We start from the raw sequence: 17,871 nt of genomic DNA, 5'->3' as shown, positions 1-17,871 counted from the left end.
ATCCCAATGATGGCCCTTTGATGCATATCAACTCCAGATTCTTTCTCCCCAAAATAACCACATTGGCAGTAAACGATGACATTTATAGAGTTCTGTGTTGAATAAATTCCATTCGGCTTGCAGGACACAGCTTGAAAAGGTTTCGCCTCTCATCCTGTCCTGAATGACTTCCAGATATTTAACCCAGTCTTCCAGCTTTGCTCTGTGCATCCCTCGCGGACACAGATTAGTGCTGAGCGTATGTAATGCTGTTAGCGCTGCAGGTCTTTGTCAATAAAGGGAGCCTTCAAATGGGAATATAAGAGCTTCACTCACCAAACAATACAAAAAAATGGATCTGCTGAAAATATAGTTACTTTGACACAGAAATCTGTGCTAGAAAGGGCCGCGTTGACTACATTTTTAATGAAATGCTACTTGAAGCTGCTTGAAGCTGCTGACAGTCAGACTCCGTCCCCCCAGATCGACACCAGAATGGCTTACGACATGGAAAAGTGTGGCCATTTCACTGAGCAAAGTGTGAAGCCATTAAATCCAAATGGAGCTTATGGACATTTTAAATTGCTGTATTGATTCAGCTCCAGAAGATCTCTGTGCCTCCAGCCCGCTCGGGCTCGTCTGCTCCGTGGTGAGAAACTCAGCAGCGGAACCGCAGACGGGCTAATGCTGCACCGTCTGCTGAGTAGATTAGCAATTACCCCGGGAGAATTCATGTACACGACGCAGGGAAACCGCATAAACGTCTCAGTTAACAGGGTGGATGTTTATCCTCAAAGACATTACAGTAAGGAGGAGCTCAAGCAAACATCATAATCAGAATTCGAGGGATGTTTTTTTTGTAAGTTAGGGTATAAGGAATGTTTAGTGTGCAATCTACAATGAGTGACGTTGACATGACAGCATGTGTAATAATTCATTTTCAAATGTCTGACTGACTAGCACAGGGGTGGGCAAACTTTTTGACTCGCGGGCCACAATAGGTTCTAAAATTTGACAGAGGGGCCGGACCAAGAACAGATGGATGGAGTATTTGTGTGAGCTAATATAAATGACACATGAAAGCTATTGCATTAAAGGATTTGGCCTTTTACAGGTAGCATTACAGGGAAAAGGTCAAATGAATGAGGTTTAATTATAATACAATTATATTTAATTATATAATTTGGACAAGTTCGGCGGGCCGGATTAAAAAGACCAGCGGGCCGCATATGGCCCCCGGGCCTGGGTTTGCCCATGTCTGGACTAGCAGGACGCCTACAGAAGCACGTCATTCCAGTTCAAGCAGTCAACAGTCAATGCAAAGTGCTGCTAACAGACCGAATCCCTGCACAGACGATCATAGTAGCGTCAAGCCCCAAGGAGTCATGATAAAAAACCAGTAATACCAGCAGAACTGAAACAACGAGGTGAAATTCAGACTTCGTCAAACACATTATTTACATCTGGCCTTTTCTTTTCATCAAAATGGCGTCCCTGCATAAAGTCTATTGTGTGTAAATGAAGGCTTTATCCAGAGCTCTGTAGGGAAGATAGATGAACCCAGCAGTGTGTACAGTTTCCTACTGGTGCTGCATCTTACCACTGACATCAGCGAGCACACACACACACACACACACACACACATGATTAAAGATTTAAAGCATGGATGCATGAAAACCACAAAGGGAACTAAAACACATTGTATAATCTCAAAGGGCCATCCATAGGGGTTGATCAATATCAACACACACTTTCAGCACACCCTAAAAAGAATACACACTGCATCCCTATGTGCAGGGTGTGTGTGTGAGTGTGCATTTCCATCCTACAGGTGAGATAATCTGTACTTCATCCAGCAACAGCTGCTTTTAATGGAGCATAGAGAGGAGGGGGGAGCAAGACAAAGAGACAGAGAGAGAGAGAAAGCGAGATCAGCCCTCCTACCCTTCATCATACGTCTGTTTTCTCTCTTTTTTCTATTCATGGTTGTTCAACATCCAACCTTTGATTCGATACGACCCTAAAGACCTTTAACTTCTAAAAGACTTTGGTGAACTAAAGGAGCAGTTAACAGGACAAAGCGAAGAAGTGAAATCACAATCACTATGTGGTTTGGTATTATTTTATGCAGATCACTATCGGCAACAGCTAACATAGACTTAAAAACAGCAACACATCCAAATGGCTTAGGACTGAATGAAGATTGGCATCTTTGGAAACTTGCAGTGTAACAGTCCATATTTTAGAGAAACGTTCAATGTTCCACCTGCTGCAGAGACACAAAGTCCCAGGTTGTGTTTCTGCCCTCGAGTTATTGGAGCAGCAGGTGAGTCACTTTTTTTTTTAAATACGACGACGGTGCAACCGCCCCAAAATGAAGAGCTTTCTCTACAAAGCTCTTTCTACAGTTTGGACACCTCTGCTTTAAAGGCTCTACAGGCTCTACCTCGAACACACTGTTTAAGAGACGCTGCACCAGCGATCAAAGTGTTCTGCCGTCACAGGTCAGCATTTATCTGGGTTTCAATCAGAACCTGAAAACAGCTTATTATAGCCATAAACCCATCTATCGCTTCTACCATTTCCTGTTTCTCTGTTTTAGGATGTGATTGCTGTGCACAAACAAGACACACCAATATATCAATTCAATATCAAGACAATAAATCCATGAGTTAAAGTAAGTTATTTATATAAACATGCTCTCGTTAATGTTTTTTATTTTTTTTATTGAATAGTTGCAGATTTCAGACGGTTATTCTGTTCCATTCTAATAAAAACAACCTGAGCATCACACACTGAGTAATATTTGTCCTCCCTGTGGTGCTCCGGTCCAATAGTGGTGTCTGTACATTTATCTGCCCCCCCCCCCCCCCCCCCCACCCACTGGTCCTCTACTTTTTCTCCTGCTTTTATAGGGTTATTACTCCCCAGTCGCCTCCCAGTCTTCATCAGTGACTGTGAGTTCAGGGTCCTTCAGTGTATAGATACACTTCGTGTTCCAGCTATTGAGGCATGAAATGACCTCTATTGAGAAATGACCTCTGCAAGCCTCCGGGCTGCTAAAGAAGGCTCACCTACAGAAGAGTATATATATATATAACACACATTTGCAGCAGGGAGGGGGAACATGAGGAGGAGACAAACAAGGCTAATTGTGTGTGTATTAAAGCATCATCACTGGTCGTGTGATGTCAGCCCTGCATTTCCCTGGGCTTGAAAGACATTGTTCAAAAATGAATCCAAAGTAACTGCATGATTTCTTCAGTCTTTATTACCCGAACCCAATCACCCAATTGGTGACGCTTTAAAACTAACAGTGTGTGTGTGTGTGTGTGTGTGTGCATGTGTGCATCCCACATTCATTCATTCATTCATTTTCCAACCACTTTGTCCGTTATTGGGTCACGGATCGTGCTGGAGCCTATCTCAGCAGTCAATGGGCGAGAGGCGGGGTACACCCTGGAGAACAAGTCAGATTTGAACCCGCGACCTCTGCGCCACCGGGCGTCCCTTCTATATTATTAACACATTAATTCCCTCCTTTATAATCATTTTCTTCCCACTCATCAGTTTACAGGTCAGTTGGCGGTGACAGAATAGTTTTTCCGTGCCTGTTTACATTCATCTCTGTACTTTAATTCACATCAAATCTGGACCATGACCCCAAATTTGCAAACATGCACTACATTAAATGTTTTTAGTTTTCCACTTTAATATGATCATTTCACTTAGAGTCTGAGTAACAGTCTGTCAGCTTTCAGGCCGAAGGCAAAAAACAAATGACATCTTATCTTTGCTGCAATCCTCCACATCGTCCCGTCTCTGGTGTGGAATGACCAATCAATCACCCTGCCCCAAATAACGGCAGGTTTAAATCTGGATCACTTTGATTCCCTGACAACAACCCAGACTGCCTGCTGCTTTCAGTGTGTCCCGTTGGCCTGAGATGGGGGGGGGGGGGGGGGCAACACGGGGGGGTCATTACCTGCAACCTGGAGAAAAGCAGATGTAGGAGAAAGGGCTGACAGAATGAAAGGATGATCCCCTGCTGTCTGACTGAAATCTATCACTCAAAGTACATTTTTGATTCTCTCATAGGAGAGAATAAATTTCATGAATGAAAAGAGTGAGAATTTTATTTTAAAAACGCAACCCACTTTTTTAACATTCGATCTCACTGTTTTAGCTTGTGAACGTCTCATTGGCACAACAACACTCTCTGCATTAGCATTAACGCTCATTGGAGCCCTGGACATTACACACTGCAGCCGCGCCTGCATGCAAGTGAACGCCCTGTCTGCTGTGTGTGTGTGTAGGACACACACACAGGAGACACACTACACACTCAGCTCACTGAAGCCGTCTCCAGCTTGTCTTGTCCCACATCCCTCAGCTCCTTCCAAACAATAGGCAGCACTTCCTGAAAGTCAGGAACAGTGAACAGTTTCCTTCAGCAGCAACTGGGGAACGAGAGACGCCCGCATTTAGCATTTAAAAGCCAAGTGTGTCCAAAAACACTCCCTTGTTCCCTCGATCATTTATCAGTTTATTGTATAGTGTGCAATCATTTGCAAATTAGGTCACATATATTTTTCACATATTTTCTTATTTAGATGAAACTTGACAATGCAGGCATTGTACAAACTTATAGAACATAAACATTTAAATACTCTGGATATGTTGCATAAAATAGAGCGGAAGCAAAATAAATGTACTAATATTATTTTTATTTTAAAAGACATTATATAGAAATATAATAAATGATGCATACAGTCCTGAAACAGTAAGCACGGTGGTAAAAAAAAAAACAGATCAATAGAGCCAGAAAACTGTAACAATACACTGCATAAAGACATTGATAACGGGCTTTAGTGTTATATATATATATCCTAAGAAGAGACTCTGCGCATTCCGACCCAGCTCTGTTTCAGATATCCATGATGGTGACAAAGCGCGCGTCTGACTGTGTGTTTTTGGACGTGTGTGAAATATGCAGATGCGATTGAACGATCTTTCACTCATCATGCTCTCAAACACACACACACGTACACATACACACAGAAAGGCAGAGAGAAGCCTCCGCAAATGACCTTCAAGCAAATTAAACCCATGCAGGGAGGGGGACAGGAAAAAACCTATAGGCATGAGAGAAAAAGAAAACAGGTGATAAATGAAAAAGCTGTATTTTCCCTTTTGTTGTCCAAATTAAGACTATTAGCGCCAGCCCTCCCAAGACCCCCCCATGGTACAGCCCTCCCCTTAGCTATCACTCTCTTCACTGTCTCTCCCTCTGCTATATTGTGTAATGTCCTTTTCTCCTCTCCCTTTGTTCCCCTCTGCTTCCTTTCTTTGTTTTCCTCCCGTTTCATTCACTGTGTAGCACTTTGTGATCACCAAGCCATCCTCCACCCTTCAATTCCCTCTGTCCCACTCTCCTTCTTTTCATCTCTCTCTTACTCCTTTGCGTTTAATCCTCTCGTAGAATGAGCTGGAAGAATTCTTTTTTTTTTCGATCACCCTCTGGTGCAGAATCCAACCTGCACACCCCAGTGGAAGCATACAAAGGCTGTTCGACTCCCCTTAGAGCGTGAGAGGATTCTGTCTGACTGGCAAGAGGACAACGGTGAGGAGGAGCGGCTGGAGGGTGAACGATGAGTAACATGATAGCAGCAGGTTAACACAAATATTAAATACAAATGGTTAACACAGGACAGGAACGACATCTAAATATTCAATCACCATATAAAAACCTTATAAAAAGGTATGGTATGCCAATTGTTTTTATTTGTATGACGCATCAATAAGGAGCAACAATCAACTTTTAAGGTTAGAAAAATGAATCTCTTAAAATGATTTGTTAAGAGATTAACGACTAAAACTGAGCTCATCGGATTCATGAGAGGCCTGGAATTATTCCAGTTAGTCTTGCTGAAGGTCAGCATAGTTTACGCCCAGTTACTATGGCAACTAAGGTTGGTAAGCAAAGCTGGATCTTGCTTTGGTAATCAAATAAAGTGAAAATTCAAACAGCACGTATTATTTGTCAATTAATTACACTTAACTACACTGAAGACGGCAGAAATTAACGCAACCTTTAAAACAAAAACAAAAACAATTTCTGATGACTAGGAATCCACTTTAATCTGTTTGCAAAAAGAATGTGCAGGAAGATGAGACTCTTTGCTTCAACAGATCTTTAGATCCTTCATAAAACATCTGGAAAGATGCTCCATTGACATCCCAAAAAACCAACAGAGAGATCCTTTCTCTCTCTCCGTAATCCACCCATTCCCACTCCGTGCTCCTCCTTCGTATCAGACCGTTCCTCCGTCAGAGGTCAAACAGCTGGAATGGATCGACAGGGAGAGCGCACCCGAGGAGGAAAATAGGAACAATAGGACAAAGATGGAGAGGTGTGAGTGAGAAAGGGGGAGAGAAGGGAGAACGGACAGCAGCAGGAGGAGCTAGGGAGATAGCAGATTTTTAAAAACAGAGAAGTGAGACGGGATTAAGAATCCCTGCATCAGCATTCCTCTGGGGCGGGGGCGGGGGCAGCAGGTGAGTGAGGGAGGAATGAAGAAGGAACAAAATAAGATGAGCGTCTGCTCACCACCAGAACATGGATGATTTCACGTTCACTACTCTGCTCCCACGCGATGCTGGCACGGCGCGCCACGCCGATGGAGAAGCGAAGCTGGCAAACCATCAATCAATAATTCACACACACCATCCACACCTGTGAATCACCAGAGCCTTTATTGTCTGCATATATTCCTTTTGTCTGGGGTTGAATGCCCTTTTGTTCAGTTTGTTTAAACCTTTTCCAGCGATATCTCTTTATCACACACCCATCACTTTATGTGTTCCCCTAAAGGTCGGCTTCCTGTCTCTCCACCTCTGGGCGGTGCTCGACACACGAGCGAAACATTCCCGTCGCAGCTCCTTGAATTATGTATCACGTATAGCTATGTAAGGAATTCCCTTCACGGGACAGTTAGCATACCACAACAGGCCACAACAAATCTTATGAATCTTACTGCGATTGGTCAACAGTTTAGAGAGCAAGAGACGCATGTGGGAGTTCGAGCAACCAATGTCATTCAATTTATTCTTATAAAAAGCAAAAAATAGCTGCTGTAATTTAAGGCACTGGAGTCAGGAGTGCAAAAGATGGGCAACTATTTTAAAACATTTCTATGGCTTTGAGTAAAAATTCAAAGAAAGTCCAATTTACAAAGAGGCCTGAGGAGAAGAGCAAGCTACAAATCCCAAGCAGCCTTTCTTACAAAGAAACGTCGCAGCCCATGCTCCGACGGTCGGACGCAGGAGCCAGCAATTATACTTTGAAGAAAAGTGACATTGAGTTTTATAAATCCCTGCATCAAAACCAGAGTGGTTTAAATTCACCGTCCCTCAGATTCTTGCTACAGCAGCTCTTCAGTGCCATTGCTGTAGCAAAGCGAAGAAAAGCATCCGTCTCATAAGAAAAGCTGGAAAAAGCAACTCAAATGACCCGGCAGGCAGTTTCTACAGTGGAAATGCAGACCATTAAGCCATTCTTGACATTAAGAGTTTAATTCATAAAAAGGATAAAACCAGTAAAAAAAAAAAAGCGTCTCAAAAACGACACCAGTAGGAATCCCTCTCTCGCTTATCCACCCGTCCAGTCACTTTAAATAGCAATGATGATCTACTGCAGTAAAATTGATGTTGGAAACATTGGGTTTCCCTCCCAGCCTCTATTCCATGCAAACACAGTCCAGCCATGTATGCAGGCAGACCCAGTTCCCATGCAAGCCATCCACCCAGCCATCCATCCAACCCTGACCCACATCAGAGGCCTGGTCCTGGGCCATGTCCATGTCCATCGGCCCATCAGACGCTGAAAAAAGCAGAGAGAACAAAAAAGGTGGAACAAAAGGGCCTCATTTTAGGCCTTCCTCTTGTAGGACGCTGCTCATAATGAGGCTTTCAGGAGACAGTGGACGGGAGCGCAGAGCAAATTAGAATCCAAATGATCCAAAGGTCTTTGCTATTTTGATTTCCGGAAGTGCGACGTTGTGTCGGTTTCATTTCTTCACCAGTCGGCGGCCCCAACATTAAGATGAGCGCTCCTCCTGAGGCTCCCAGACAATCACAGTGTTTTCATCAAAGGACCTAAAGGTCAATGGGCTAAATCAGGAATTTCCCTGAACCTCAATGTTTGGCTGAAATATCCAGCTTGGATCAGAACACAAATGGAGAACCGTTGCAGCAGAGACAACTACAGCTACATGCTGCCTGCAGACACAGGTAGAAGCTAAGCACGGCAGCGCCACCTTCCCCCCTCGTACAAACAGCATTCGTCCCATTCATCTAAGCCAGATCGCCCAGCTCAGTGGAAGACGGCGTCCTTCGGCCCGCCTCCATACAACGCAGCTTTGATGATGTGCTCCTACCTTGTCAATCTCCTGCTGCAGGACCTGCCTGGCGACCTCCAGGTCTTGTAGTCGGACCCTCGTCTCCTCATTCTCCTGCTCCAGACGACTCCTCTTCTTTTCCACGCTGTCCAGCTGGCTGTGGAGACGGATGGACACGTCCTTCGCCACCTGAGACAGTAATGCATTAAATGCATTGTCTGACTTAAAACACCACCAGTGCAAGGTTCTAATGAAAAGATCTTGGCTACATTGTAGTTAGAGTGTAAGCTGCACTGCAGTGTAGCGACGGAGAGCTAACGTCGGTATTGTCCTCTAAAATCCAGATGCAGTAAGTAAGTCTGTGTTTTCTCTCACCTCAAAATGCTGCCATTACTAACAGGCCTCATTCGTTCAATTCTCATTATGTTGGTTAGTCTATATAACGTGTCCTCTCTATTAGCAGTATCTATTAATCTTAATCTAACAAAGCAAAACAAATAGTTGTACTTGTGGGAGGAGCTTTCTTCATGTTGAGGAAGGAAATCTTTCTTGAAATATATGCTGACGTCAAACGAGTCGTCTCCTCTGCGTGATGCAAAAATTATTAATACGATTACAGTTGTGATATTCGAAAGGACAATGAGGGCTGCAACTTCATAATGAGGCGAGGACAACCAATGGAAAGAAGTCGTTTCGTGCTGAAAATGGTTGTAATACTTATCGTTTCTTTTCCATTTCCAATAAAATCATAATGAAATAAATAAACATGGTGCTGATACAAGTGCGCGTAAAGTAGGTTGTCGTCTCATTTCCAGGATCCAAGTTTATCGTTTTGATGATAAAACATTCACCTATTAGAGTAAATGGTGATTTCTGAACTGCGTGGGGAACCAAACACTCATTTCTACAACTTGCGTAAACAAAGTGATCATTTTCACGAGTTCTTTTGGATGAATAATAAATAAAGATTTAAGATTTACCAGAGCTGGCAGCAACAAAAATAATGTAAACACTCTTATTCAGAGCCATAATGGCAGCCATTAGTGACTGCAGCATGCAAGTTTACACTGATGTGGGGCGGTGCATGGCGCAGCGGAAAACACTGTTTCCTCACACACCAGGAAGGTCCTTGGTTCAATTCCCTGCAAGGCCTTACTGTGCAGAGTTTGCATGTTCTCCTCGTGTCTGTGCGTTCTCTCCTCCTCCGACCTTCAGAAACATGTAATTTAGGCGAAATGGTCACTCTGACTGAGAGGCCGGGTGCACACTGGACACACTGGAGCCTGTCCCGGTCAGCTGGGATGGACCTCTGAGCAAAACACAAGCCAGCTGCTGAAGACGAGACAATTGGGTATGGACCAATGCCAGGTTGCAAAGAGTCCCACAATGCCTCTGTGTTTTGTATCTCTCTCTCTTGTTTTTTTTTTTACTTCTAATTTGATTTATTACCACAGTATCACTTCCATTTCCTAATTGTTATTTTTATATTTTTTGTATATTTAACAGTGAAATAAAAACTAAAGCAGGAAATGCTTCACGGCATAGTTAAACTGTGGCTAATAAGTCGTTACCATGGAGATGTCCTTGGGCTCTCAATCAGATCCAATTAAATTCTGTCCTCTCCACCCTCTACCAAATTTGATCACGTCTGACTCCAACATGTAAACTGATTTGTTACCAAAGTCAGTGTTTCAAAAATAATCATGATATTATCAGAGGGTGACATCATTGTGGAATTACATTTTTTCTGTCATTCAGCTTCTCGCTTGTGTCAATAATTATATTTCTGCTGCAATATCAATATGGATTTTGAACTGGTAGCTCGAGAGGTGTCAGTTCACCTCCTGAGCACTGCCAAGGTGTCTTTGAGCAAGGACACCAAGTTAACAGAAATTGCTTTTTAAATTCAATATTTTCGCCACTGCAAGTTCATGGATCTTTGTCGTCCTCTTCTCCATTCCTCCTTCTCTTCTTCATAAAAAGACTTCCTCCTTAGCTCTCATTTGTCAGCCGTTGACTCCTAATTAATGTTGTATTGTTCTTCAGCGTTACAGGGAATGTAGAGGAATTCAAATCCACTGAAGCGGTGGCTCTACCCAGCAACAGAGCTATAGAATGTAATAATTAGAATTCACCACGGGTTTTACAGAGCTCACACACACACACACAAACACCTACACACTAACACACATAAAGACACACACACACTGGACACAGGGCGAACAGAAATATAATTCAACATGTGGCAGTTAGTCATCAAATAGCTCCCTGTTGTGTGTTCTTGTTCCTCCTGCTATTCATTTTGACTGCAAACAAACACACACACTCTCTCTCTCTCTCTCTCTCTCTCTCTCTCTCTCTCTCTCTCTCTCACACACACACACACGCATATGTGCTCAAACACACTCGTGAGTGAGTGTTTGTGTTTCCATAAGGGTCATCACTCCAATGATTTCCCATCATGGGTTCTGTCAGCGGTTTTACATGCTACACGTTATTTGTGCGAGTGCGTGTGTGTGTCTGTCAGGACCAAACTTAAACAAAAGGACATGTGTCTGGTTTCACTTCCTCAAAAGGAAGATCTGTTGGATTTAGTTTGATTGAAGTTAAATCCACAGGAAGTTTTTAACTGATTGTGAAAGAGTCTCAAACTCAAATAAGGAAAAGGGATCTTTGGCAAAAACTGAATCCATTTTTAGAGTTATTCTTAATATATGATCCTGGGAAATATAGTCAAATTACAACTACTTCTCATGTTAGTTGAAGATTATGCACTTAGGACCAGATAAAATACAGTGAGTCTGCTGCACAAAGAACAGCAGACTTGTTGTGCTTTTGCTGTTCAGCTTGCAGGTGTAAATACAGCTGGGATCGTATCCGAATCTGGGTTGTATCACCATGTTTTGTTATTTTCAGTGCACAGAGGAATAGCACTTTCCACAGTTTGCTCAATCTACTGTCCTTTTCCCCAAGGCTGGACTCTGGAACCCGTTTCAGGCCTCTAGAACACTGTTTTTAAGTAAAGAAATATCCAAACCAAAAACCTTGCGTGGTACAAAACGCTTTTGTGTAAGTGGTCCCATAATAACGGTGCGCAGCGCCAAGGCGTGTGATATACTGCGGGTGTCTGTGAAGGAGTCGGGCAGGAAAGACGAGTGCTTGGAGCACGGATCACCAATGAGCTGCCTGCAGGCCGGCGTCTCTGGCTTCCATCCAGACCACAAAGCCTTATGACACAATGGGAAAAAAAAAGAAGCTCGGCCTGTTATGGGGCTCATTATTCACTCTTGTCATTAAAGAGATTGGCAAGAATTGGGCACAGAGTCAGCGGCGCTTTGAAGACAGAATATAAAATAGAATTATAATCACTGAATTGTGCCAAATTCATTCACCCAGATGACTCAAGTTGAAATCCTGGGTTATCCTTCTGGGGGGGGTATCTTTTGATTTACTGCATGCTAAGTTTATCTTACCAGTGGCAGGGGCTGTACATTGGCGTCATATGTAGCACAAATACAATAGTGCATAGCACCATAAAGCTGTCCGGCTCTCACACACACACACACACTGCTGGAGAGGACTGACGTCTGTCCTTATATGGGCAAGAGAGAGAAACCAGCTGACATCTCATCCACCTGCTAAGACAGAAAATACTCCAGGATGTCTTTAGGGAATCTGTTCACTCAGACTATTTCCTTTGTGCAAGTGTGTGGGTTGGAGTGTGTGTGTGTGTGTGTGTGTGTGTGTGTGTGTGTGTGTGTCCAGATGTATGTGGCCTGGGCCACAGTGTGTGACTGGGCCAGGAAATGATGTCAGATATTCCCATGGATTTGTAAGTACTCATTTGTGTTTACTGAAACAGATTTTTTTATCTTCCTTCAAGTTCCTCAGTTCTCTTTTTTTCCCCTTCATGCGTCTTTATTGCTCGAGTCAACTCCGATATTCTCCCTGGAGATGCAGGAGAGTGTGTCCAGCTGTGCCGTGAGCTTCATAGGAAAAGACTCGGCATCATTTACAGCCGCTGCATTTTGCTACTTACACAAAACGCAGACACTAACTCGTCACAACCGACGGCCTTTGTTGGGTATTCCTGATGCATGCTATTTGCTGAATGAGTTGAATGTTGTGTCAAGTAGCAGAGGTAGGAGTGTTTTGTTGAGGCAATTTATGAAAAAGTAAATGAATAAACACAGTGTTTACACGACTAGAGCTAAGAAAGGGTTTAATGCGCGCGCACACCCACCCACACACACACACGTAGTTCTGAGTAACCCGACCTGATGTCTGAGTCTTTCGACCTGGAGGTAAAACAGGAACATGGAGCCGTGTGTCTTGCTGCGCTGTAGTTTTTCAGTATCCTGCGCTGAGCCAGCAGACGTGACGGGTTTTTTCCTTCAGTTTTTTTCACTTCTATTTTCTCCATTGTTTTTGACTCACTCTTTATCTTAAACGTTATAATTTCAGTCAGATCTTCTTTTTAATAAACATATTCTTCTTCAAAAACCTATATGTATCTTGTTTCTCTTCCTATATCTTTTGTCTTTCCATTTGTATTTTTACTAGATCCCCCCCCCCCCCCCCCCCCACATGCCCCCGCCTTAACCTCTCACTGTGATTGGCTGATTTGAATTTTCAAACATTGACAGAAGCCCCCTTTTTTTTTTTTAACTCAGCACAGAAACACACACTCACACACACAGAGGATGTAGGCTCATCATTTTGCCTTCCTCCTCTCTTCCAAAACAACCAGATGGTGAGACAGGCGCTGAGAGACAGACAGCAACAGCCGGCAGAAAGTCCTTAGAGAACGACACCACAGTGTCTCTGTCTCTCTCTCTCTGGGTATAAAGACTTCATTGTGTCCTTTATCACATGCAAAACGTTAGAGGGACGCTGTGAATTGGATGCAGTGCGTTACAGCCCAGGGTCAGCGTGACAAGAAACACACATAGAGGCTTAGTTCAAACTGGAGCAAATGTGACCTCACTCCCGTCTTCAACAGTGAATGTCTCGGTTATCAGAAATAAAATAGCGTGTTTAGAGTAATAAAGCTGGCATAGAGAATGGTCTCCATTGCAGCACTATGGTGTGAGCTCTGAGTATTACGGGATGAAGATGTTCATACAGCCCCCCCCCCCCCCCCACCTCATCTATTTCTTGAACTGCAGCTCATAATAATAAATCACCCGTGGCTCGGCCTTGTATTCTGCGCACCACCATTTCCATCAGCCTATGAAGTATACACGGACACTTACTTTGACATCTTGCTCCAGCGACCGGATCAGATCTCCGTCCACCTGCCCAGTCTGGGCCACGCGGATAGAGCGCCGCTCTGCCTTTCTCAGCCGGTACTGTAGGATGCGGCACGTCTTATTTGCCTGACAAATGGAAGCAGCGTGTCAAGAATGCCACGTCCGAGTCTTCTTACTTTGGTGCCACTTTACCCCGTCCTACCTGCTCCAGCTGTTGCCGTAGATCCTGCAGCTGGTAGACATCGTCCTCCATGTACATGTCCCTCATCTCCAGCATCTCAGACCTCAGCTCTTCCATCTCATCCTGACAATAGTGAAGAAGGGAGGACGGCTTTAATATTAAACATCAAGAGCCAAGTAAAGGGGTCATGAGAAAATCCTTCAGCGTTTAATGCAAGTTTGTGCTACACATGCAAGACAGCCTTCCGATCCTAGTCCATCCATCCAGTCGATCGCTGCTCACCGCTGCACATCTTCCTCTTGCTCATCCTCCTCAGAGGGATTGCCATTGCAACAATCGGTGCCCTACATTAAGCTTGGTAAGATATTTCACATCTGAAGTCAGATGAAAGTGGTCGTCAGAGGTACAGATGTTGTAAGTAGCTGAACAGCACTGAGAGACGTAATATGATAATCTATTGATCCTTTCTTGCTCTTCAGTCCAGGAGGTCAAAGGTCCAGGTCAGTTATTAGATTACATTAGACAAGACTGTTATCGGTCCCTGCAGAGCAGCGACAGCAGAGCAAAGGAAATTCCTGAACAGTTGCATAAAATAACAAATATTTAAATAAGCGTGAACTCAGATGACATTCGTCTCAAACACAGGCAGAGCATGTGCTTAATTTACAGTGTGTTCCTCATCTCCATCTCATAGACTCACTAGAAAGGACTCGCTTCACATTTCTTCCCACCAGCAGGAGTTGCATCATCCCTCTGAATCGCTGCAGTAGCAATGCTGCTGTCAAAATTTACTACAGCCAAGAATGTGGGTCAGCTTCTACAGAGCTACAACTGGAACAACGAGTTCTACGTGTGTGTGTGTGTGTGTGTGTGCGTGCGTCCAATTTTGTTTAAAGGTTTTGATGATCCAGTTATAATAAAATGCAGCGAGACGGAATCTACACAACTTTGATCACTGCTCTGCAAATCACCAAATCGACAATAGGATGGAGAGAGGAAGACGGAAGGGCACGAAATAAATGAAAAGAAGCAAAGGACAAAGTGAGGGTAAAACCACAAAGGAAGATACATCGGGGAACAGAAAAGGAAACGGGAGCAATGGCGATGGGGAAATCAGCATAAGTGTGGCAGCAGCAGAGGGAGGGAGCCAGAAGACAAAGGCAGACAGTGAGAATGTGACGACACACAATGAGGGACTCACAATCAATGTTCCCGCTAATTGTTCATGTGTCTGAGCAAACACACGAACTCCCTGAGCAACATCATAACAATACATTTTATGTTGAACGCACTTTATATTGAGCAAACCTCAAAGTGAGTATAATAAAAACATAAAAACAAGAGACAAAATCAACAAATAAAACATAAAATTAACAAGCAAGGGAGGTAAAAAATGTTTTTTCTAAACAAGTATAGGGAAGAGGAAAGGTGTTAACTGTGGATGATGGAGTATATATATATATATATGATAGTATTTTATGGTTTATTAATGCAAGTATTTATGTAGGGTAGGGTAGAATTTTTTTTAATATAAGTATTCCACTTCTTCCTACTCCTTTTTTGAACTATGTGCTGCATTTTGTTATGTCTTTTGCTTTTTTATCAGCATTTCTTTCTTTTGCATCTACAAATACTTACATAGTTTTATACATGTTCGAAAATAAAATTAATTAATTCATGTGTGCACTGTGGTCAGGAGAGAGTCCTAGAACTCCTCGTCTCCAAAATACAGTATATAACCAAATGTGTACTGTGTCTCCAACGGTTGGACACGTTGTCCAGGTTGATGTCCTCGCCTGCCTGCAGCTTTGACTTTATACGCATCGGCTGGTCCAAACACTTCAAGACCATTTCTGAATGCTATTTTAATACAGTTCATTAAACTATAAGTTCTCTTTCTCATTCTGCTCTGGATGCTTGAGATGCAGCACAAACAGCACTTCTCTGCCAGTGCAGCAATGTCTGCTGCTCCATACTCAGAAGTGACGTCAGAGCTCAGTGCCTGGACGTCAAAAACAGACGACTCCTCCTTCATCCTCTGGAAAACGCGCGTCGCTCGAACAAGAAAACATCTCCCCCAGTCTCACCGTTTCTTCTTCTGTTTGCGCTCCAGCTAAAAATAATCGCATCTCCGTTTCACTCTGGCGTGCTGAGATGACGCTCAAACACCTGTGGCGGCGGACATCGATTAGCTGCGTAAAGACGCACGTGACTCTCATCGTTAGCGGCAGCAGCCGGTCACCGGTCACCGGTCACTCACTGGCTCACATTGAAAAGTAGCACAGGATGCATTTTTACGTGTTTATGTTATTTTCAATTCAGGTTGGGTTTTGTTTTTGTGCGCTGCGCGAAGACCGCATCAGCAGTGCGCAATAGCGCACTGCAGCTGTGGAGTCACTTCACATCCTCAACTCCCTCATGTGAGACGAGTTAAACATGATCACACCGAGGAAGGACCATCTTTGCAAAATGTGCAATATATAGACTAGAGCAACGTGATTTGGAGCGCTTTATTGCGCGCCTCTCGTGGCGTCCTGGAGCGACAAGGGTTAACCGGTAAACAAAAGCAAAGACTCTGATAAAAATACCACGACTGTGTCTGGATCTGATGCAAGAGTCTGGAAAGCGCGTACAAATGAAAGTTCATTTCGTTGACACGGTAATTATATCCATTGACATGTGTCCTCTGGAGTGGACATGTCCACTCCAGGGGACACATGGGTCTCAGGATGATCTATATACAGTATCGCACTTACTTTGAGGTAATCATTTTCAGATCGCAGCTCTTCTATCTCTCGGAGGAACTCCTCGTGCACGCCGTCCGTGAACTCCTCGGTGAGATCCGAGAAAGCCAGAGACGCGCTGGCAGGCACCCTGCTGTCAAGCGAGGTGGCCGAGCGCTCCTCCTCGCCGGGGGACGCGCCGCCTCCCCCGGACTCCGTGCCCAGGGACAGCCTGTCCTCCCGGTCCTTCTCCTCGTGGGGGCAGGTGGTGGTCTTGGTTTGCCTTTGTTTCTGTCTCCTCGCTTTGTCAACAAACGCGCCGCCATCCTGGAGCGGCTTGTCTCCGCCCGGCTTGTCTCCGCCCGGCCCGCCGCCGCCCCGGCTGCTCCTCGAGTCCGCGTCGCTGCTCGCAGTGTCCGCAGAGAGCTTGTTTTCCTCGGAGGCGCAGTCCGACAGCTCGGAGCTACTGTCGGTGGAGGAAAGCTTCCCGGCGGGGAAGCCAGAGACCTTGGATACACCGTCCGCCACCTTCCTCCTCCCTCCGGCGTTCTTTGCCGTCTTGGCCTTGGACGCCGCGGCGGCGGAGAGGAAGGACTTCCCCGCCGGTTTACCGCCGCTGCTCTTCTCTGCTTTGCCGTCCTTCCCACCGAGACCTCCAATCGGGCTGCGCCTGGAAATGCGGCTGCCCAGGTGGATGGCTCCCGGCTTGACGCTCAGGGTCGGGGTCCCAGTCCCTCCCCGAGTCTTCGTGAGGGACCACCCCGGCGCGTCCTTCGGTCTGGCCGGGGACGGAGCCCGGTTGACCTTCTTCTTCTTCTTCTCGCCTCGCGGCTGGGCGGACGCCGCCGCAGAGAGCTCGCCGGTCCCGGGCACCGCGTGCTGCTTCTGCCCGACGTCCGAGCCCTCCGTCCCGCCGGCGCTCTCCATCTGCTGGCGGAGATGAAGCCTCCGTTCCTTGGGCGAGGCGAGAAAGAGATGCGCCGTAGCGTTCTGGACATCAACCTCCTTTGTTTTTGTCATTCATTCATTCCGTTTAGACCGAAACGAGAAGCACAGAAATGAACCTCCTCCTCCTCCTCCTCCTCCTCCTCCTCCTCCTTCTTCTTCTTCGAGGGGGGAAAACAGCAAGAGGAGGAAGCGGAGTCCGCAGGAGTCGAATAAAAACGCGCAGCCAAAGTGTTCAGGATAGCACTTTGTTCTGGTGGATCGACAGCTCTTCTCCTCGGGATCTGTCTCTGTGCCGCTAACTGCCGGTTCCTGCTCAGGGGTGAGGCAGTGTGGTGAATATGCTCTCTCTCTCGCTCTCTCTCGCTCTCTCTCGCTCTCTCTCGCTCTCT

The 17,871-nt window shown here is 45.0% G+C and overlaps 1 protein-coding gene across 1 annotated transcript in view; it reads right to left on the bottom strand.

Moving 5' to 3' along the window:
* mtcl2 (microtubule crosslinking factor 2) overlaps window positions 1-17,554 on the bottom strand; it is a 52,803-nt gene extending 35,249 nt beyond the window's left edge. The window contains exons 1-4 of the mRNA XM_068747386.1: window positions 16,568-17,554; window positions 13,833-13,934; window positions 13,634-13,756; window positions 8,418-8,567 (exon numbers count right to left, since the gene is read on the bottom strand). Of these exons, the coding sequence (XP_068603487.1) occupies window positions 8,418-8,567; window positions 13,634-13,756; window positions 13,833-13,934; window positions 16,568-17,554 (1,362 nt within the window). The remainder of the gene's footprint in view (window positions 1-8,417; window positions 8,568-13,633; window positions 13,757-13,832; window positions 13,935-16,567) is intronic.
* Window positions 17,555-17,871: the final 317 nt, after the last annotated feature.

The sequence above is a fragment of the Brachionichthys hirsutus genome, chromosome 2 (genome assembly GCF_040956055.1).
Source record: "Brachionichthys hirsutus isolate HB-005 chromosome 2, CSIRO-AGI_Bhir_v1, whole genome shotgun sequence".
NCBI lineage: Eukaryota > Metazoa > Chordata > Actinopteri > Lophiiformes > Brachionichthyidae > Brachionichthys > Brachionichthys hirsutus.
Note: the sequence above shows the minus strand (reverse complement) of the source record. Positions and strands in the feature narration are given on the sequence as shown.